The sequence below is a fragment of the Bufo bufo genome, chromosome 8 (assembly GCF_905171765.1).
Source record: "Bufo bufo chromosome 8, aBufBuf1.1, whole genome shotgun sequence".
Taxonomy (NCBI): domain Eukaryota; kingdom Metazoa; phylum Chordata; class Amphibia; order Anura; family Bufonidae; genus Bufo; species Bufo bufo.
In genome coordinates, this window is record NC_053396.1 from 34,150,570 (window position 1) to 34,174,124 (window position 23,555).

Consider the following 23,555-nt stretch of genomic DNA (forward strand, 5'->3'; position numbering starts at 1 on the left):
AGTGCCCTCTCCCCCCCCCCCCATAGTGCCAGCTCCCCCCCCATAGTGCTAGCTCCCCCCCATAGTGCCAGCTCCCCCATAGTGCCAGCCCCCCCCCATAGTGCTAGCTCCCCCTATAGTGCCAGCTCCCCCTATAGTGCAAGCCCCCCCATAGTGTCAGCTCCTCCCCCATAGTGCCAGCCCCCCCATAGTGCCAGCCCCCCCCCATAGTGCCAGCTCCCCCTATAGTGCCCCCCCATAGTGCTAGCTCCCCCAAAGTGCCAGATTCCCCCCATAGTGCCAGATCCCCCCCATAGTGCCAGCTCCCCCTATAGTGCAAGCCCCCCCATAGTGCCAGCTCCTCCCCCATAGTGTCAGCCCCCCCAGTGTCAGCCCCCCCATAGTACCAGCTCCCCCTATAGTGCTAGCCCCCCATAGTGCCAGCCCCCCCATAGTGCCAGCTCCCCCATAGTGCCAGCCCCCCCATAGTTCCAGCCCCCCCCCCATAGTGCTAGCTCCCCCAAAGTGCCAGATCCCCCCCCATAGTGCCAAATCCCCCCATACTGCCAGATCCCCCCCCCCATAGTGCCAGATCCCCCCCATAGTGCCAGATCCCCCCCATAGTGCCAGATCCCCCTATAGTGCCAGCTCCCCCTATAGTGCCCTCCATTGTGCTAACTCCCCCAAAGTGCCAGACCCCCCCCCATAGTGCCAAATCCCCTATAGGGCAAGCCCCCGCCTATAGTGCAAGCCCCCTTCATAGTGCCAGATCCCCCCCCCATAGTGCCAGCCCCCCCGCAAAGAAGAAGAAAAAAACAACAGTAATACTTATCTCCATCAGCAGCGATGCAGCCTCTTCTGGCCTGTGTCCCTGCTGTGTGCTGCCCGGCTCAGGCGTCGCAATGATAATGACGTCATCGCTCTGCCTGAGCCGGCCTCTGATAGGCTGCAGGCATTAGTGCCTGCGGCCTATCAGAAGAACAGGGGAGGGACACGCCTCTCCCTCCCCTGCCCCACAGCACAAAGCACGGCCGCAATGACATTCAGGGCCGCGCCGCCTGTGGTGATGATCGGCGGTGCGGCCCTGAAGAATTTTTTTTTTTTAAGACGGCTTATTTAGGGCGGCCTGGGGGGCAATTGCCTCCCTGCCCCCCGGCCCAGCCCGCCCCTGGGTCTGTGGATGGCACATATATAACAGTGCCACCCACAGATCCCCCCTCTAACAGTGCCATCCACAGATCCCCCCAGCCCATAACAGTGCCATCCACAGATCCCCCCCTGTAACAGTGCTAGCCACAGATCCCCCTGTAACAGTGCAAGCCACAGATCCCCCCCCATAACAGTGTCCGTCACAGATCCCCCCCATAACAGTGTCCGTCACAGATCCCCCCCCCATAACAGTGTCCGTCATCCACAGATCCCCCATAACAGTGTCCGTCATCCACAGATCCCCCATAACAGTGTCCGTCATCCACAGATCCCCCATAACCGTGTCCGTCATCCACAGATCCCCCCATAACAGTGTCTGTCATCCACAGATCCCCAGTAATAGTGCCATCCACAGACCACCATTAGTTCCAAACCCACCAAACACACAGTACACCTTTTGGTTAAAAATATTTTTTTCTTATTTTCCTCCCCAAAAACCTAGGTGCGTCTTATGGGCCGGTGCGTCTTATAGGGCGATAAATACGGTATATACTGTGTGTGTATATATATATATATATATATATATATATATATTGGTTGACCATGGCAAGGCCTGTTCTGAGTGCAAGCTGTGTGAAACCGATGTATGATCATGGCCACCGTGCTGCAGCTCAGTTTCAGGGTGTTGGCAACCTTCTTATAGCCTAGGCCAGGGATGCCTAACCTGCGGCCCTCCAGCTGTTGCTAAACTACAATTCCCAGCATGCCTGGACAGCCTACAGCTATTAGGGCATGCTGGAGGGCCGCAGGTTGAGCATCCCTGGCCATCTTTATTATGGAAAAAGAGGTAGCACTTCATAATAACATGCAAAAAGTGGATGTCTTTATTCACCCATGTTTGTGCGTCATGTAGAAGTGCTGCCTCTTTTTCTTTATTGTATCAAGTACTGGTCCGTGATCTTGAGAAGGATGTATTTTTGATTTTTTACTTTCTTTAGGCCCCCAAGTATACCCCAGCATGCAATCATTAGACTGCAATTTGTATAAAGTAATGGAATTTTATCCATTACCATACAAAGATGGCTATATTACAATTCAGTGCTGCTACCTGCTGGTCTGAATTGTAATGTACATGTAATATGTACAGCCTCTGGCTAATTACTTCAATGGAATGTCTTCCCCTATTTCCACCTGGGAGAGGCATTCCTGCCTGGCAAGCTCCTGCTTCTGGGTTTTCTGCCTCTCAGATGCCAAGGTCACATCTGACCACAATATATGATGTCAGATGTGACCACATATTGTGGTCAAATGTGAGCCCCGGATGTCTGTTATGTAAAACAACTGGAACTGAGTTGCGATGGCTATAGACCTTTTTGTTTTACCTATGTAGTAGAAAACCGCAATCACATATGATTGTGTATACTTCCCATTTGGTTTTGCAAGTAATTGTCCCCCAAACTTGGAACTAATGAACTCCTAGATTTACTTGTAGGTCACGTCTCAAATTGTTGCAGAACTGGTAGTGGCTGCAGTAATAATTCCTGCTTATTAATATATTTTTCAGCTATTTGCCCTCTGCTCCTTGTGACTCACTGAATCGCCCCTTTACACGAACATCACGTAAATTTCTCGCAAATTAAGGGGTTGTTGATGAGCTTCCTTTGACAAAAGGGGATCTTCGGATACAATGTGCTAATTTTTGTGAATGTTTTTATCTCCCATTCAGCCAAATGAAACATGCAAGTTTTTTTTTGACCCAAGAACTTGCAACTCTTCTGAGGAATTGCATTGAATGAACTTTCAGTTGAACAGAGAATGGTTCTGCCAGACGTATGGCAATGTGGCCCCCTGTGGCCCCTACTTTCGCCAACCTGTTCCTGGCGGAACTAGAGAATGATATGATTTACACATCTAAAAATTCATATATCAAATACATGCATTTATTATGACACTTCATTGATGACATTTTTATTGTTTTGTCAGGTTCATCAACAGTTTTTGACGGTTTTGTGAATTATTTGAATAATACAGTTAATACGTCATTTACTAATCAGTTTGGAGACCGCTGCTTGCAATTTTTGGATGTGAATATCCCAATTAATGAGCATGTAGTTCACACAAGTGAATTCGGAAAGTCAACTGCGACTAACTTGCTCCAGCGTTTTGGAAGTTATCACCCAATGCACACGGAACAGTCATTGCCCTACGGGAAATGTTTACGTTTGCACAGATTAAATAACAATGATCCACAGTTTAAATTACAGGTGAGAAATCTGAAAGACCGATTAACAAAAAAAGAGATTATCCTAAATCCCTGAGCGATGACTCTCTATATAGGGCTAGAACGCGGTCGTGGTCTTCCCTTTTTGTAAAAAATGGACAACAACATGAGAGAACTAGGTTTACATTTTCTTTTCAGTATAGCCCAATGGCTATAAGGAGGAGGTGATAGAAATAGCGGTGCACAAAAATTGGCACATTGTATCTGAGCATCCGCTTTTGTCAGAGGTAGCTCGTCAACAACCCCTTTCTTGTCATTAGATGAGAAATTTACGTGTAGGAGCAGAGGGCAACTGGCTGAGAAGTATATTACCAAGCGGGAATTAGCACTGCAGACAGTACCAGTTCTGCAACGATTTGAGACGTGACCTACTTGTAAATCTAGGAGGCAATTAGTTCCAAGTTAATATAGGAAAAGAGCGATTCTAAATACATGAAGTTTATGGGGTTAAAACTAGCGTTGAGCGAATCGAAGTTGACAAAGTGGAATTTGATCCGAATTTCAGGAAAAAAATTGATTTGTCGCAAATCCAAATTTCCTGCCGATTCGTGGTAACGAATCAGATTCTTTCTAAAATGGCTGCTGCACATTTTACAAAGTCAAAGTAAGAAGCCCAGAAATGAGGGATCACCCATAACGCTGTGAAGCCAGCCAGTCAGTAGATAGTCAGCCCCTGTGATGTCACAGCCCTATAAAAAGCCTCCTCCTGCCTGGTCTCTGCCATTTTCCAGTGACCTGAGCATAGGGACAGATGTGACAAGTGCTAGGGAAAGTGATTAGGAAAGACTTTATTTGGAAAATATTCGTTTTCAGGGACAGCACTGAGATAGTGTAGGGATATAATAGGGAGACATTATCCACACTTCGGTGAGAACGCAGGGGACAACAGAACAGTGTAAAGCTTGGCTAATAGAGATGCCACTCTACTACACTTTTCCACAATCAATCACAGAAAAGAATGCACTATAATAATAGATGCAAGCATAACATATGGACTAAGCCCTCACTCTATTGATAAAATCTGAGACACTTGGTCAATACATTTTGATCAAAACACATCTAAGCCCACCTACCAAGCGACAAGGTGGTCTCAGTTCAGGCGGGTCCTACGCTAAACCTACCTATGCCGTTATGCATTTATGTTCAGGAGCGCAGACCCCGCACATATACATGTATAAATGTAGCCATGTACATCCGCAACATTCATTATCATATCGTGCAGGATGTTTTTTTTTTGTTTTTTTTTCGTGATTTGTTTAACTTGTCTTGAAGGAGTGGCACTTTCATTTGTGAATACGCTCCTATTTTGGGAGTAGTATTCATGTGCACTTTTGCCCCACCTAAGGGTACTTTCACACTAGCGACAGGAGGGATCCGACAGGTTGTTCACCCTGTTGGATCCGTCCTGCTGCTATTTCGCCGTGCCGCCGGACCGCCGCTCTGTCCCCATTGACTATAATGGGGACGGGGGCGGAGCTCCGGCGCAGCATGGCGGTGCACGGCGAGAGGCCGTCGGACTAAAAAGTCAGACATGTCGTAGTTTTAGTCCGGCGGGCTTTCACCACGCACTGTCGGTCCGGCGGCACGGCAAAATAGCGGCAGGACGGATCCGACAGGGTGAACAGCCTGTCGGATCCGTCCTGCCACTAGTGTGAAAGTAGCCTAATAAGGTGGTACATATGATAAGGTGGTACATATAGTTGTGTGTGTGCTCCTCCTCCCACCGGTTGCTGCTGCACACTGAGGTAACTAAGAGCAACACACTATATGTGCGGGGTCTGCGCTCCTGAACATGAATGCAAACGGCATAGGCGGATTTAGCGTAGGACCCGCCTGAACTGAGACCACCTTGGTAGGTGGGCTTAGATGTGTTTTGATCAAAATGTATTGACCAAGTGTCTCATATTTTGGCCTCATGCACACGACAGTATTTTTTCACGGTCCGCAAAACGGGGTTCCGCTGTTCCGTGATCCGTTTCCGTTTTTGTTTCCTTGTGTCTTCCTTGATTTTTGGAGGATCACCAGACAAGAAAAGTGAAAAATAAATCTAAGTCAAGTTTGCCTTGAAAATGATAGGAAAAAAACGGACACGGATCACGGACGCGGATGACAATCTTGTGTGCCTCCATGTTTTTTCACGGACCCATTGACTTGAATGGGTCCGCGAACCGTTGTCTGTGAAAAAAATAGGACAGGTCATTTTTTTCACGGACTGGAAACACGGATCACGGACGCGGATGACAAACGGTGCATTTTGCGAGTTTTCAACGGACCCATTGAAAGTCAATGGGTCCGCAGAAAATCACAGAAAACGGAACAACGGACACTGAACCCAACAACGGTCGTGTGCATGAGGCCTAAATCAGAGTGAGGGCTTAGTCCATATGTTATGCTTGCATCTATTATTATAGTGCATTATTTTCTGTGATTGTATAAATGTAGCCATGTACATCCGCAACATTCATTATCTTATCGTGCAGGATGTTTTATATTATTTTTTTTCCGTGATTTGTTCTACTACACTTTACTGCACTTAATTGGGGTTAAAAAAAAGTGTTTTTGATACTACAGATTTTAGGTTGTTCATATTCTTTTATACATTAGTAATTCCGTTAATTCTTGATTTTGTAATTGGGGTGAAATAGCGGTCTGATACTACTGATTTTGGGGTGTTCACATTGTTATTTTACATAAGCAATTCCATTAATCCTTGATTCTGTAATTGGGGTGAAATTGTGCCTTATACTACTGATTTTGGGGCATTCACATTCTTTTATACATAAATCTGTTAATTCTTGATTCTGTAATATTGATTTTGGGGTGTTCATATTCTTTTATATATAACTAAGTCCATTCATCTTTGATTCTGTAATTCGGGTGAAAAAGTGGTCTGATACTACTTATTTTGGGATGAACTGGTTCTGTGGCAATCTATGAGGAATCAGCTAACGGAGTAAAAGGATAGCGCTCTTTCATTCTATAGTACAATCTTGAGCCACTGCACAGTTAAGTCGTTTATGCCTGACGTTAACATTGACCTGTAAGGCTGAGTTCGCACTTCGGTTTTTTTGGTCAGATTTGGCCCCGTAACTGACCAAATAAGTGAAGTGTGAAATGATTCTAAGAGCGATACCCAATCGATACTTTTGCACCGGTATGGATTTGATACTGGGATTTGCCTTTTGTCGCACCTGAGGGGTTAACTGCTGCTGATCACAGCGCCTTGTCATAGAATCATATAGCCGGCACCCGCCTCCTGTATTTTAATTAATGAGTGAGTTACCTTCATTGGTGGCTCAGTGCGCCCATCCCCCAGTATTAAAAACATTGGTGGCGCAGTGCATCCCCCCAACCCCAGTATTAAAAACATTGGTGGTGCAATGCGCCCCCCTAACCCCCCCAGTATTAAAGTCATTGGTGACAGTAGCCACAGGGTCCCCCCCCCTCCTCCTCATTGGTGGCAGTGGCAATTCCGATCAGAGCCCCAGTAGTGTAATCGCGGGGCTCCGATTAGTTACCAAGGCAGGCAGGATGCTACTGAAGCCCTGGCTGCCATGGTAAGCTCCCTGCTGCAGTGTGCACAAAGCACAGGGCAGCAGGGAGAGTGTGAAGTCCCATTCACCCAATAGATCTCTAAGGGTTCTAGCCCCAAAGGGGGCTAATAGTTAGTAAGTAAAAATAAAAAAAGAAGTAAAAAAAAACAAACAACAAAATATTAAGTTTAAATCCCCCTTTCCCCAATTTTTTACATATAAAATATATTAACAATAAATAAACAAACATATCACATATGGCCATGTCCGAAAAGTCTAAACTATTAAAATATTAAAAAATATCTTCTTATCACCGTAACAGAAAAATAAAAAAAAACTGCGTGATTCGCCATTTTTTTGTCACCTTGTGCCCCCCAAAAATAGCATAGGACTGTTCATTTATGGGCCGGACGATCCATAAAATGTAGAATGCACAGGGCTTTTTTGGTGGGTTTTTTTTGCGTGGTATTGAATGGTATCGAGTATCGCAATACTTTCTTATGGTATCGAAACCGAATAAAATTTTGGTTTCGTGACAACCCTATTCACTAAAAGCTGATTTTTAACATGCTTTGTCACAAATTAATTCGGATTGAATGAATTCTTCTTAAAAAATTTGGTGAAGCATCAAAATTGCATTTTTGAAAACTTCGCTCATCTCTAGTTAAAACAAGTTCAGCCGTTAAAATATGGAGGAGATAGGCATAGAGAATTATTGCGGAAACAAAAGCACTGGAGCATCTTGGCTTAAATGATAGAAATTATATGAAATAAAATGTGTTTCATTAAACTAAGGCTACTTTCACATTAGCGTTTTTATTTTCCGGCATAGAGTTCTGTCACAGGGGCTCTATACCGGAAAAGAACTGATCAGGTATATCCCCATGCATTCTGAATGGAGAGTAATCCGTTCAGGATGTCTTCAGTTCAGTCTTTTTGACTGATCAGGCAAAAGAGAAAACCGTAGCATGCTACGGTTTTATCTCCGGCCAAAAAAACTGAAGACTTGCCTGAATGCCGGATCTGGCATTTTTTTCCATAGGAATGTATCAGTGCCGGATCCGTCCTTCCGGTCTGCGCATGCGCAGACCTTTAAAAATGAGGAAAAAATAAATACCGGATCCGTTTTTGCCTGATGACACCGGAAAAACGGATCCGGTATTGCAATGCATTTTTCTGACTGAACAGGCATTTTTCAGACTGATCAGGATCCTGATCAGTCTGAAAAATGCCTGTTCTGTCAGAAAAAATGACATGCGTTTGCATACAGTTTGCCTGATCAGGCAGTCAGTTTAGGCAACGGAACTGCCTGCCGGAATCAAAAAACGCAAGTGTGAAAGTACCCTAAAGTGTCTATTTATAATTCTTCTTCTATAAGTGGAATTGCTGAACCTTTTATATTCATGCTATGTTGTATATGTTTTGTATGTGGATTGTTCAGTTGATCATGTTATGTGGGATGTGATGTGGCTATAAAGGGAATGGCTTACATACAGACGTAGCAGGTTAGCACTCCAGCTCTTAACTCCAATTTCTTAACTCATCGCGTAATCTTGAGACAAAAGCCATTAAAAAGCAATTGAAGGTGTTTGCTTAGATTAGATAACACAACTCAGAAATCTCAGAAAACAGGGGTGTTAACTCTACTCCATCCGTACGTGTAAATTAAGAGCCAGATGAAGTGCAGACAGCACGAAACGCCTGTCGCCTCCTGATGTACAAATAAAGTGAAGACTAGAGTTGAGCAGACACTTGGATGTTCGGGTTCGGCGAACTTCACAAAAAAGTTTGAGTTCGGGACCCGAACTTGACCCCGAACCCGAACCCCATTGAAGTCAATGGACCCGAACTTTTGAGCACTAAAATGGCTCTAAAAATGTCATGGAAAGGGCTAGAGGGCTGCAAATGCCAGCAAAATGTGGTTAAGAGCATGGCAAGTGCTCTGCAAACAAGTGTGGATAGGGAAATGACTTCAAATAACATAAAATACGTTTAAAAAAATATATATATATATTGATCTAGGAGGACGAAGTCCATATGGAGGAGGAGGCAGTGGATGTGGCGATGTAGGTGGAAGTGGTGGCGGTGGAGGAGGAGGATGTAGCCTACACTGGTTTTTGTTTTTAATATTTTTTTTATTAGGGTACACCCCAAAACATTGGGAAATATAACCTGTGTTAACCCCCTCCAGCTGTGCTAATAAACATTCTGACAATACACTGGCTGCAGGGCAGGCCAGCACCTCCAAGGCGTAAATGGCAAGCTCAGGCCATGTGCCCAATTTGGAGACCCAGAAGTTGAAGGAGGCAGAACCATCATTCAGTATGTGTAGGCGTGTGCACACATGTCGCACGTCCCCGTGATACGGGGACGTGCCACCATGTCGCACGTCCCCGTGATATCCACGATCCAATTGGATATCTGCTCTATCAACTTTCAATGTTCTTTTCTGCGCCTACCATGTTGATCACGGTTAGCGGCAAATAAGGGTTCCACGGCGGAGAGGGAGCGTGAGAAAGAGAGACCACATCCAAGGGAGGTCAATTGTTTGAAATTAAATATGATCGAGTGGAAAAGTGAATGAAAGGAGGGGGCGCGCATCAATTAAAGAAGAATTTTTGAAATTTAATTCCCTGTCACCTATGCAGAGCAGGGGTTTGTATACGGCAAAATTGGTAAAATGTCACCTGACAATGTAACAGACGACTTTTTGAAATTTATGTCCCTATCACCTATGCAGAGCAGGGGTTTAATCACGGCAAAAAGGGTCAAATGTCACCCAAAAATGTAACAGACAAATTAGTGAAATGTTTTTACCTGTCTACTAGGTATAGCAGTGGTATATCACATTCAAAAATTGGTGAATTTCACCCGAAAATGTAACAGACAAATGTGTGAAATGACAAAATAAAATACGTACAAATTAAAAAAAATAAACTTGATTTATGAGGTGGAGGTCCATATGGAGTTGGAGTTTGAGGAGGCGGTGGACGTAGCGGTGTAGGTGGAAGCGGCGGTGCAGAAGGAAGAGTGAGCCAACACAGGTTTTTAGTTAAATTTTTTTTTTTATATTATTATTATTTTTTAAAATTAGGGTACACTCCAAAAGAGTGGGAAATATCCAAAATACAACAATGAGCAATTGCGCTGTAGTATAACAATGGCTGGTTAAGGCTGGTATACATGTCTATTCTGCACAAGGTACGGACAAGTCCTGTGGAATCCATGCCTGGTTCATTTTAATGAACGTGAGCTTGTCCACATTGGCTGTGGACAGGCGGCTGCGCTTGTCTGTGATGACGCCCCCTGCCGTGCTAAACACACGTTCAGATAATACACTGGCTGCAGGGCAGGCCAGCACCTTCAAGGCGTAAAGGGCAAGCTCAGGCCATGTGCTCAATTTGGAGACCCAGAAGTTGAAGGGGGCAGACCCATCATTCAGTACGTGTAGGCGTGTGAACACATACTGCTCCACCATGTTGCTGAAATGCTGCCTCCTGGTAAGACTTTCCATATCAGCTGACGGTGCTGGTTGTTGTGGCGTGGTGACAAAGCTTTTCCACATTTCGGCCATGCTAACCCTGCCTTCTGAGATGCTGGTGGTGCCCCAGCTGCATTGGCGACCTCTTCCTCCTCTTCTGCCTCTGCCTTGTGCTTCCACTGTGCCCCCGCTGTCAGGTGGGAATGCCACCAGCACTCGCTTGTACTCGCGCATCTTACGATCACGCTCCAGTGAGTAATTAAAGACGGTACGTTGTCCTTGTAACGGGGATCCAGCAGTGTGGCCACCCAGTAATCGGCACAAGTTAGAATGTGGGCAACTCGGCAGTTGTTGCGGAGACACTGCAGCATGTAATCGCTCATGTGTACCAGGCTGCCCAGAGGCAACGAAAAGCTGTCCTCTGTGGGAGGTGTATCGTCTGTTTCCTCTGTATCCCCCCAGCCACGCACAAGTGATGGGCATGAGCTGGTTTGGGTGCCACCCTGCTGTGAACATGGTTCCTCCTCCTCATCCTCCACCTTGTCATCCACCAGAACTGTGCCCTGGCTGGACAATTGCGTACCTGGCGTTTGTGGGTGCAGGAACCCACCATCGGAGACACTTGTGAATGAATGGCCGGAAACCCTATGAAATTATCCCTCTTCCTCCTCCTCCTTCTGTGCCACATCCTCTTCAATCATCGTCAGCAGCGTTTTTTCAAGGAGGCATAGAAGTGGGATAGTAACTGAGAACGGCGTTATCGGCACTGGCCATGTTGGTGGAGTACTCGAAACATCGCAACAAGGAACATGGGTCTCGCATGGAGGCCAAGTCATTGGTGGTGAAGTGGTGCTGTTCCGCAGAGCGACTCACCCGTGCGTGCTGCAGCTGAAACTCCACTATCGCCTGCTGCTGCTCTCAGTCTGGCCAGTATGTGCAAGGTGGAGTTCCACCTTGTGGGCACGTCGCATATGAGGCGGTGAGCGGGAAGGCCGAAGTTACGCTTCGGCTCTGACAGGCAAGCAGCAGCAGGGTGAGAACGCCGAAAGCGCGCACAGACGTACCACACTTTATGCAGCAGCTCGGACATATCGGGGTAATTTTTAAGGAACCTCTGCACCACCAAATTCAGCACATGCGCCAGGCAAGGGATGTGCGTCAAACCGGCTAGTCCCAGAGCTACTACGAGATTTTGCCCATTATCGCACACCACCAGGCCGGACTTGAGGCTCACTGGCACCAACCACTCATCGGTCTGTTGTTCAAGGCCTATCCACAGCTCCTGCGCGGTGTGTGGTTTGTCCCCTAAACAGATACATTTTAAAACTGCCTGCTGTCGTTTACCCCTGGCTGTGCTGAACTTGGTGGTGAAGGTGTTACGCTGACCGGATGAGGAGCTGGTAGAGGATGAGGAAGCGGAGTAGGAGGAGGAAGCAACAGGAGGCAAAGAGAAGCGCCCTGTAATCCTCGGTGGTGGAAGGACATGCGCTAAACTGATATCCGCCTCAGGCCCAGCCGCCACTGCATTTACCCAGAGGTGGATAAAAAGGCAGAGACTACAGCAGAAGAGCAAGCAGGAGGAGCCAGAGACCTTTCTTGGTTTTTGAGGTGTCTACTCAACTGCAGCTCGTGCTTTGCACTTAGATGCCTGGTCATGCAGGTTGTGCTCAGGTTGAGAACATTTATGCCTCGCTTCAGGCTCTGATTGCACAGTGTGCAAACCACTCGTGTATTGTCGTCATCACATTGTTTGAAGAACTGCCATGCCAGGGAACTCCTTGGCGTTGGTGTGCTCCTTCCCTTGCTGCGGTGGGCAGCAGCAGGCGTACTGTGTAGGAGACGGCCGCTCTGCTTTTGCACCCTGCTCCCTCTTCTGCTGTGCTGGTGGCTCTGTGCGACCACCGCCTCTTCCTCCGCACTACACAGGTCACTCGCATTACCTTGATTCCATGTGGGGTCAAGAACCTCATCATCCTCCACATCATCTTGCACCCAGTCTTCACCCCTGCCCTCCTTGTCGGTCTGCACACTGCAGAAAGCCACAGCAGTTGGCACCTGTGTTTCGTCATCATCCGAGACGTGCTGCGGTGGTCCTCCCATGTACTCATCTTGAAACATAAGTGGTTGGGCATCGGTGCACTCAATCTCTTCCACTTCTGGGGCAGGGCTAGGTGGTTGACCCTGGGAAACCCTGCTAGCATGGTCATCAAAAAGCAGAAGAGACTGCTGCATGACTTGGGGTTCAGACTGCTTGGCTGATTTGCAAGGGGGTGAGGTGAAAGACTGATGGACATCGGCTGCAGGTGCCAACTCTGATCTTTCAGCAGGAGACTGGGTGGGAGACAATGTAAAGGAACTGGAGGCACTGTCAGCAACCCAATCTACTATCGCCTGTACTTGTTCTGGCCTCACCATTCGTAGAGCCGCATTAGGCCCGACCAAATACCGCTGAAGGTTCTGTCGCCTACTCGCACCTGAGGAAGGTGTTTCACTTGTGCGTGTAGCTGGCACAGATCGACCACGTCCTCTCTGTGCAACAGGAGCTCCACCAGTAGCACCACGACCAGGGCCACGTCCCTTATTTGACGCTCTCCTCATATTTCTCAAATTTAGGATCTTGCCCAAAATGGGTGTTTTTTTAATAACAGAATAGAACAACAGTATTTAACGTGTGTATCTCACAATGACAGATGTAGCAAAGGCTGCAAATTTAGTTTTTTTCCCAAAATTGGTGTTTTCTTAAATAACAGAATAGAATACCAGTATCTAACGCGTGTATCTCACAATGACAGATGCAGCAAAGGCTGCAATATTAAGTACTTTGCCCAAAATGTTTTTTTTTTTTTTTTAAACCCTGAATATTATTGCTGTATTTCAAGATTGTATCTCAAACTGGTAGATGCAGAAAAGGCTGCAAAATTCAGTATTTAGCCCAAAATGGGTGTTTTATTAATTACGGAATATGACAGCAGTATCTAACGCTTGTATTTCACACTGACAGATGCAACAAGGGCTGTAAAATTTAGTATTTTGACCAAAAAGGGTGTAAAACCCAGAAAATTATTGCTGTATTTCTAGCTTAAATAGCACACTGACTAATGCGGCATAGGCCTCAGATGGAGGGTATTGCCAAAAATAGGTGTTTTTTAAAACCCAGATAATTATTGCAGTATTTCAAGCTCAAATTGCACACAGACAAATGCTGCAAAGGCCACAGATATAGGGTATTGCCAAAAATGGGTGATTTTTTTAAACCCAGAATATAATTGCAGTATTTCAAGCTTCTATTTGACTGTCACAAATGCACATATGCTGTGCGTGTGCACAGAACTTGCATAAAATGGCCGCAGCCGCCCACCTAACTAACAGATGGATAAAAGTTATTTTTCTGGGTCACTGGGCTCAGGGCAGGGTGAAAAGATTGTGCACTGCACCCACAAAACAAAATCTAGGTAGATCGCGGAGTTAACAAGCACTTCAGATTAAAGATTCTGTCCTAATCTCTCCCTCACAGCAGCAGCATCCTATCCCTACACTAATCAGAGCAGAGTGACATGCAGCACTACGTGATTCCAGATTATATAGAGGCTGGTTCACATGCTGTACTGGCCAATCACAATCATGCCATTAGTAGGCATGGCTTTGATGGATTCTAAGGGCACACAAGTTAAATGCTTGTTGATTGGCTGCTCTGCAGCCTTTCAAAAAGCGCCATTAACTCGCTGAACACCGAACCCAAACTTTTACTGAAAAGTTCGGGTTCGGGGTCCAAAAATCCTAAAGTTCGGTACAAACCCGAACTTTACAGTTCGGGTTCGCTCAACCCTAGTGAAGACGATTGGTGAGTGCCATGCTTCATATTTTCTGGATGGACTAGGTCTATAGGAATTTCATTTTCATATCCAAGGATGCCAAAGACTATTTCTAATTAGTGTGGTAGGCTTCAGCCTTGTACGCTCGTCTCCTCTGCAGTCACATGGTCACATCTGTATGCAGTCACTTAGTCTATCTGCACTGGGTGATAGAAAAAGTTGCAACGTATTCATGCACTCAGAACGGAAAGGAACTTTTTTAGCACTGTATGCGGAAGCAGGCACCTCAGGAGCCGAATCTAGTGACTGTATTTTTTTTATTTTGTATACAGTATATAGTGAAACAATTAACCTTCCATATCAGTCAAAGGGAAGCATGCCGCATGTGCGTGGTTTGCTCTCCTTCACATCAGGGATCCCATTCTGGACACTGAAGTGGGTCCTAGAGGTGGGACCTGCACCTGCCTGATATTGGTGGCATATCTTTGAATTCTATATGTACTTTAGTGGAGATGTGGCCTCATACAAATGCACTGAGGTGTATCGAAAATGTAGCAGCTGGTAATCGACAAATGGGGGTCATATTATATTTGGCACTGGTTACCCACTCTCCACTATGGCCAAAAGATGAGGATCTGGATCCTGGGGCCTCGCGATTACCTCAGAATTACCCAACAGGTTATTTGAAAAAGGGTTTTCTTAAGGTGGTGGTGTCATGAAACATATTGTAACATTTTTTAATACAGCACCTGGACCTGAATACTTTTGTAATTGTATGTAATTATACATTTTGTATAGCCACTGAGCTGTTCAATAAAATATTTGAATAGCGCCACCTGCTGTTTGTTCTTTTCCTTTTTTTTTTTGTTGTCCGTCTCACTGAGCTGGTCGAACATGCTCAGTTTAAATCTTCAACTGCCACCAGCCATATCTTCTGCTAGAAGCTATGGCAGCTACAAGGAGAGAGCTGCAGTGGAATGGACACGCACCCTGAGCTGCCAGGCTGAAGATAAACTAGCAGAACAATTAGGGCAATGAATGTGGAGATCTCTGGACCCACGTGCAGTACAGGGCTGGTTCTAGCTTTGTTATTGTCATGTACCATATTATGTCTGATTTTCATTTTTTACATCATGGCATAGCCCCTTTAATGGACTTTAAACCACTACATAAGCCACAAATTGAGTTATCCACCAAGAAGTATTGCATATGCTGACAAAAAAACAATAAAAAAAAAAGTCCCGGTGATATCTACTTACTGTGTTTTCAGTTGACAAGATGGAATATATGTTAACTGGGTGCTTGGAAACCACATGTCCTGAAAAACATAAGCAATGTATAAAATTGCAAAGATTTATGATGAAAATGTATATAATTGAATAAAAACCATGTGCGAGTCAGCTGATGAGCCATCACAGGAAGTACTAGATCTCAGTGCAGTAACAAATAATGGCACTGATATTACCCATACAGTACATACAGTATATACTATAGTCAATGGCCGTTTTCTCAAACAGAGCTTTCATCTGCTTTCATCCTAGAGCTGAATGATAAAATTCTGTCTGTCTGCAGTTTAATGGGAGCTTTCCAGACTCCACTTACTTATGTAGTGACCCCCACCTAGTGGTGTCTGCAGGTTGCTGCAAATCTACCATTTAACCCGTTTCAATCGCATCGAGCTTTTGTTTTATTGTCTTCATTTTTTCCTCCTCGCTCTACAAGAACCATTTTCCAAGAACTTTTTATTTTTCCATTGACAATCGTATGACGACTTTTTTTGTGTGTGGTATAAGTTGTATTCTGCAATGGTACCATTGGTTCTACCACTTAATGCACCGGAAAATGTAAAAAAAAAAATTGTGGCATATAATTTTTTTTTTTTTACAGAATTCACCATGTGAGATAAATAGCATGACATTTTACCCCTTAAAGGAATTCTGTCACCAGGATTTACCGTATAGAGATATTTATATGTGCCCATCAGTCTCCTTGTTTTGTATTAAATGATCCCACTATTACTGCTCTGTGTGTCTTTTATTCTTCCAAAAAGCGATTTTATAGATATGTAAATTACCTTGCTAAGGAGCCCAAGGGGTTGTCCCACGATCTGTTGGAGCCCAGCCACACCCATCGTTCCGGCACTGGCACGTCGCTGGCACCGGAAAAGACCTTAGGATTCGGCGCAGGAAGCTGGCGCATGCGCAGTTGGATCGCCGAAGCCTGTGCCAGTAGTCCGCACGGGCGTAGACTACTGTGTACACTGCGCCTGGTAGGAGGTGCTGGGCTCCAGAACAATGGCTGGTAGGAGCGGCTGGGCTTCAACAGATCGTGGGACAACCCCTTGGGCTCCTTAGCAAGGTAAATTACATATCTATAAAATCGCTTTTTGGAAGAATAAAAGACACACAGAGCAGTAATAGTGGGATCATTTAATACAAAACAAGGAGACTGATAGGCGCATATAAATATCTCTATGGGGTAAATCCTGGTGACAGAATCCCTTTAAGAACACAACCTAGTTTGGAACTTGAGGACACTGTCATTTTTTTAATTTTTTTTTCCCCATCTTATTTTTCTTTTTTCCATTGACTGAGCCATATGAGCTTGTTTTATGTGGGGAAAAGTTTTTTTAATGGTATATTTTTTAGGGTGCATCTAATGTGAAAAAACACAGCAATTCCGCCGTGTTTTGTTTTAATACTGTACACTGTGCGGTGTGAGTGATATAATAACTTTATAAATTTGGTATCTGCATAATTGTATTGAACCGCAGAATATAGGATTTTTTATTATTTGATATTTTTGCACAATAAAAACCTCTTTTTTTTTCCTTTGGTCACTACATTCAAAGACCCAGAAAATTTTCAGTGGGGCTGTTTCTGGGCTATTTTTGTGGGATGAGTTGCAGCCTTCATTGTTGCCAATCTGGGGTACAACCTTCTAATCTGTTTGTATTGCGTTTTTTGGGATGTACAAAAACCCGCAATTTTAGGCTAGTTTCACACTAGCGGCAAGGGACTCCGGCAGGCTGTTTTGTTTTTCTTTTTCTATTACATAGGAAATGTATGTGCTTTTTTTTTTACATTTTAAAAAAAAAGGTAATTCAACTTTTTTTTTTTACTTTTTTTTTTTTTTGTGTGTGTTGTGTGTCCCACTCCGGCATTGAACCTGTGATCACATATACAATACACTGCAATACTATTGTATTGCAATGTATCATGATTTTATTATTAACCTTTTATCCTGTACAGCTGCCATGCCAGCCACTTGGGAAGCAGATTGGAGGACAGATGTCGTCCAATGCCAAAAACAAACCACTTAGATGCCATGGTTGCTATTGACCATGACATCTAAGGTGTTAAAGAGCCGAGATCAAATTTATCTCCAATCGAACCCAGTGGGTGTCGACAGTGGGTGTCGACACATGCTCGTTTAGCCAACAGCTATCTCTCCTGACTTCTCCATACACATGCTCTTTTGGCTTGCCTGAACATGCATGTGTCCTAAATGAGGAGAGGGCAGTAAGTTGTTGTCAGACATCTCCAGCATTGGCTTATCTCCTCCAGAATAAAGGAATTGAGCTGTTGAAATCCAACTCTCTTTTTTTTTTTTTTCTCCCCCAACATCTGCTATGTAGGGAGGCCTTTGTGCACCTTAAAGAGGACCTTTCACTGATCCTGACATTGTGAACTAAGTATACAGACATGGAGAGCGGCGCCCGGGGGTCTCACTGCACTTACTATTATCCCTGGGCGCCGCTCCCTTCTCCTGCTATGCCTTCCGGTATCTTCGGTCACTAAGTTATGGTAGGCGGAGTCTGCCCTTGTTCTGCTGTATCGCTGGCCAATCGCAGTGCAGAGCTCACAGCCTGGGAGGTTCTTTTCTCCCAGGCTGTGAGCTCTGCGCTGCGATTGGCCAGCGCTACAGCAGAACAAGGGCAGACTCCGCCTACCATAACTTAGTGACCGAAGATACCGGAGGGCATAGCAGGAGAACGGAGGTGCGCCCAGGGATAATAGTAAGTGCAGTGAGATCCCCGGGCGCCGCTCTACAGGTCTGTATACTTAGTTCACAATGTCAGGATCAGTGAAAGGTCCTCTTTAAATCACCAGCAGGTCTTATACAAATCAGTGGGCTTGGCCAATCTTTTTCTAACATGCATGCCGAGCATATGTGTTGAAGTGAATGATGGACATTTATTGTTAGGATTGCTCATTATAGTTTGCAGCTCCATTTATCATACAGCTCATCTATAATTCTGTACACTTACCCTTATTACCGTTGGTTTTTGAAGGTACATCTGGTAAGCTGCTCTTAGGACGGGTGATATTTGGTTTTCCAATGTCTGTTGTGGTATTTCTTGGACTGGATAAATAGTTTGTTGGTTGAGAACAGTTCTGAAATTAAAGATTACATATATTGTACATAAGTTCAGTCGCTGCTCATCTATGGCAATCAAATATTTGATATTGCAGGCGGGCACCAAAGCTGCACTGGCTCTGGCCACAGGTGTGGACCCTGGAGCATTGCACTGCATGAGGGCAGAAAAAAATACATAGCTATGTGTGCCTCTTTGTGATAAGTCCTTGTGAAGCAGCAGTGTATAGTGTGTCAAGTGGCAGACTGCACGGTAATGATAAAGAGTTGAAGTAGGAAACCAGCCTGGTCTGTGAGGGAGGGGTTGAGTACCGGCCAGCAAACCTTGCAAGAAATGTTGATCCTGAATATGGGCTATGGATGCGCTATTATTGATCTGTGTATCACTGATCCATAATAAGGTCATGTGTTCTTCTTAGAACTCTGCATTGTGCGGTGTCTCTTTTATCCCTTTTGAAAATGTATAAATCAATTAACTACTTGATGTCACTATTCCTCCTGGTCAATAGGATGTGAAACTACACAGAGTGGCAAGGTGAACAGAGGTGAATTTTACCCAAGAGAAGTAAATGAAGAACAATCCAGAGAGAGTTTAAAGAAAAGAAGCCTAGGCATTGGTATTTCATGGGGAATATAAGTATTTATTAAAACAGACATATCAGGAGAGCTGACATATCCTCTTTATAATTTATTTCCCAAGCAACTGTTTCAATAATGATAAAGGCTCCTGCATAGAAGAGTAGTGCAGAGTAACATTCAGGGCTGTTTATGTGCAGAGTCCCACTGCTACGCAGTACTCAAGGGTTAAACTGTATTTGTGTGCAAATCTTGTGCATGCTACAAAACAGGCCGTATAGAAACTGTTGCTAGGTGGGGCTGTGTCACCTTCCCTATAGGGAACCGCATTTTAAGTACAGAATTAAAGTGAGGAACCAGGCAGAATGCTGCAAGAAAGATGTTGCACGCCTATGTCTGGGTGCTTACGCTTGAGAGAAAAATGCAGTGTTGGGAAGATTAACTCAGAGAGACCAAATTAAAGGGGTATTCCCATCTTAGACAATGGGGGCATATCGCTAGGATATGTCCCCATTGTCTGATAGGTGCGGGTCCCACCGCTGGGACCCGCACCTATATCGAGAACTGAGCGGGGAGCGCTGTGGCTGAAGGACCCCAGATTTCCCGGGGTCCGTCCACCACCAAGCTCTAATCCCCGCCTCTCCCATAGAAGTGAATGGGAGCGTGCCGCGCATGCGCGGCCCATGCTCCCATTCATTTCTATTGGGAAGATGGCAATAGCCGAGCCAGCACTCGGCTATTTTCGGCGGCCCCATAGAAATGAATGGAGGGCGGCTGCGCATGTGCAGTGCGCGCTCCTTCACTTTCGGGGCTCCGTTCTCGATATATGTGTGGGTACCAGCAGTGGGACCTGCACCTATAAGACAATGGGAGCATATCCTAGCGATATGCCTCCATTGTCTGAGATGAGAAAACCCTTTTAACCACCTTTGCAGCCTGTGAAAATGTATTAACTGTGGAAATTGCAAAACTGTGTAAGATCTGCTGGTCCTTGCATGCTGTAAACTGTAACGGAGGTGCTTGAACTTTACTTGCCAGTAAAGAACTGTTTTACTTTTACTCTGGTCTCATTACTGCCCACACCAACTCTTGCACTGCCATAGTCTTGCATGGTTGCCTGTCTCCTTAATATGGGACTCTGTCTTGCATGCATAACACCCACAAACATCAAGGACACTCCGATCTGCCACCAGGCAGGAAACCCCCCAAATCCAGGGTGTGCCCTGAGGAAAGAAATGGTGTGCCCTCCTGTCACTGCATTGCCACAGGGAGTGTCAGAGTGAAGACTGCCACAGTGAGTACTACTACCCCAGGCAGCGGCACTACCACAACTTTTCACCTCTTTTTCCCTTTCTGGGCTCCTTGCATATGGACATATGTTATGTCTCCCACTCAGGGCAACCCAGTGCAGACATAGACAGCTTTGATATATGAGGCCCTGACAGTAAGATAGTCCATGTAGCCCCTAGCAATCATCAGAGGTCACTTTTCATCTCTAAAAGTGCTTCAGAAAAAAAGAAAGCTGAGTCTTGATTGGTTGCTATGAGGAAAACAGACGGTCTTGATAAATGAAGTCAATACTTGTCATGCTTGGCTATGTACACCTTAGGGGGACATTTTTTTTATGATTGCATTCTACTCATTTTGGGATAAAAATGATTTTTTCAATTGGTCTTTATAAAAAAAATATTCAGCTGTTCTCTCACAAAAAGTTAACTGTCTAGCTGTTGGAATGGTACTTTCATTTTCACTTTGTGCTGGTCATCTAATAAACCATAGCTCTAAATTACTAAAAGGTCATAAACACTTATTTAAGCCACATTCTTATCAGTAAGATAACTGAGCTATAGTGAGTGTTTATGAGGTCAGAGATCAGCGATAAGGAGCTGATGGAACACAGTAAATACACAGAGCATGCTTCTAGAGAATCTCAAAGCTGTATAGAGAAACAGGCTCAACATTTTTACGTCAGAGATCAGAAGCTGTCAGCTATGTACCTGATGGAACAGATTGAAAATTCAGATTCTGCTACTAGAGAAACTCAACTGCTCAAAGACAGTGGTTCAATATTTATAATAAAGACCAATTGGAAAAATGACTTTTAGCTCAAAATGAGTACATAGCCTTTAAAGTGGTCCTCCAGGAATGAATAAAATGAAAAGCTGTCTTAGTTGTCCATGGCATCCAATCACAGGGCAGCTGTCATTTTTCAAGAGCAGAATATACAATGAAAGCTGTGCTGATTGGTTGCTATGGTAGTCTCATAGTGAACACAAGAGCGTCAAGCCCAGTTGATCCCAAGCATCTGCTTCTTATCTATAACCTGTCAATAGCATATTAAGCCAAAAGATAATTAAAAAATATATGATCTGACTCACTGTGAATGATAATGCCTTTTTCTTTTCCTTCATTCTTTGAATGGCACTTCTTACCTAGATGGACACAAAAATGTCTTAATGAATATGTTTTACAGGCATGAGTACATCATATCATCTTGGTAGTATAGAGGGTGCCCATACCCGAGCAGTGGTTATGTCTGTACAGCCAAGAACCGTGCAACAAAAAATGCATGCATTTTACTGCAAATAGCCCCAGTATCTCTTAAATTATCGAAGCGAATAAAAACCATGTGGGAGAATTATCAAAACTGGTGTAAAGAAAAACTGCTTAGTTGCCTATAACAGCCAATCAGATTCCACCTTACATTTTTCAGAGCTCCTTTGGAAAATATAAGGATCAATCGGATTGGTTTCTATTGAAAATCAAGCCAGTTTTCGTTTGCACCACTTTTGATAAAACTGCCCCATGCTTAACCTGTGCTTGTCATGCAATTAATGCACCTCGGGCACATTGTGAATTAAGCCGAAGTTCCACGTAGAAGCAGCAGCATGGTCTGAAACCACGTAGACAGGCAGTGGGTGGCATTTTCAAATAGTTTGTTAATCTTGCCAGATGATGTTTGCCAGTAATACTGATTTTACCAGAAAATCTAAGCAGCCATTGACGACTACATACATGGCCCGGGGAGGGGCCTTCGTGGTCCACTATGCCATTCTGAGTTCACTCCCCCAACCCATCTGGTTACAAACATGCTTGTCGCTGCCCGCATGTATTTTTCATGGCAGAGAGAAGAGTGGCAGGCAGAGTGGGAGCAGGAACTTCTAAGGTCGGGTTCACATCATCGTTTATTTCTCCGTTCTTCTGATCCGTCAGAAGAACAGAAAAATAAGCAAAATAAACAGATCCTATATTTTAAGCATCCATTATGCTCAGTTATATATATTTGGCATCCGTTTTAGCCAGATCCTTTATTTTAGACGGGGAAAAAAAGCCCTGCCTGCAGGATTTGAGCTGATCATTTGCGCCCCTTTAGTCTAGAAAATTGGTCGGGACTCAGCATCCAGACCCTCCCCACTGATTAAAACTTGTCAGAAGTTTATTGAAACTGCAGCTACCCTTTAACTTAAAGGGAATATGTCACCTTTAGGGTACCTGCACACAGCGGGGATTACATGTGTTTTTTATGGGTGGATTTTGTGCGGAAAAATGCAGCATATGAGCTCATGCACATGACCGTCTATTTTTTTTGCATCCAATCTGCATTTTTTGCGGATCGGATGTAAACCCATTCACATCAATAGGGCTGCAAAAGATGAAAAAAAAGATGAAAAAGGGTTGTCAACAAAGTGAAAAACCGCATGAAAATCTGCACCAAAAATGCATAAAAATGCATAAAAACCGCAATAAATAGACCAGATGTATGTGCGTTTTTGGTGCAGGTTTGTTGAAGATTTTCTGCACACAAATTTGACAAATTTGCACCGTGTGCAGGCACCTTTAACGTTTTTCTGCTAGTTAAATCTGTATAGTGACAATAATCCATTTGCATTTTCTGTACGGAAATAGCTCAAACGGATGACAACTGATGCAACAGGATCTGTTTTTTTACTGGATCCTGTAAAAAAAACTGATCCTATGCAATCCTATACATAAGGGCTCATGCACACGACCGTATGACTTTTTCAGCATTTTGCGGACCATTTTTAACAAATCAGTTTTTCCGTTTTTTGTTTCAGTAGTGTTTCCGGTTCCTTTCCGTTTTTCCATTCCGTTTTTAAGTATGGCATATACAGTATACAGTAATTACATAGAAAAAATTGGGCTAGGCATAAAATTTCCAATAGATGGTTCCGCAAAAACAGAACAGATACGGAAGACATACGGATAAACAAGCAAAATGACCCAGGGTATCCCCGGGACGGGTAAGGAGCAGTGCCCACCCAATGCAACCATAGGGGATACACCAAGAAGTGTAACTTGGTACAAGCTCCCGAGTGAAACAGCAGAAACAAAGAGAAAAAGAGCTC

General features: G+C 44.5%; 1 protein-coding gene across 1 annotated transcript in view; it reads right to left on the bottom strand.

Moving 5' to 3' along the window:
- Positions 1-23,555, bottom strand: part of ADGRD2 (adhesion G protein-coupled receptor D2) — a 388,936-nt gene that overhangs the window by 153,559 nt on the left and 211,822 nt on the right. Inside the window, exons 22-24 of the mRNA XM_040406278.1 lie at positions 21,567-21,620; positions 18,506-18,632; positions 15,495-15,553 (exon numbers count right to left, since the gene is read on the bottom strand). Of these exons, the coding sequence (XP_040262212.1) occupies positions 15,495-15,553; positions 18,506-18,632; positions 21,567-21,620 (240 nt within the window). The remainder of the gene's footprint in view (positions 1-15,494; positions 15,554-18,505; positions 18,633-21,566; positions 21,621-23,555) is intronic.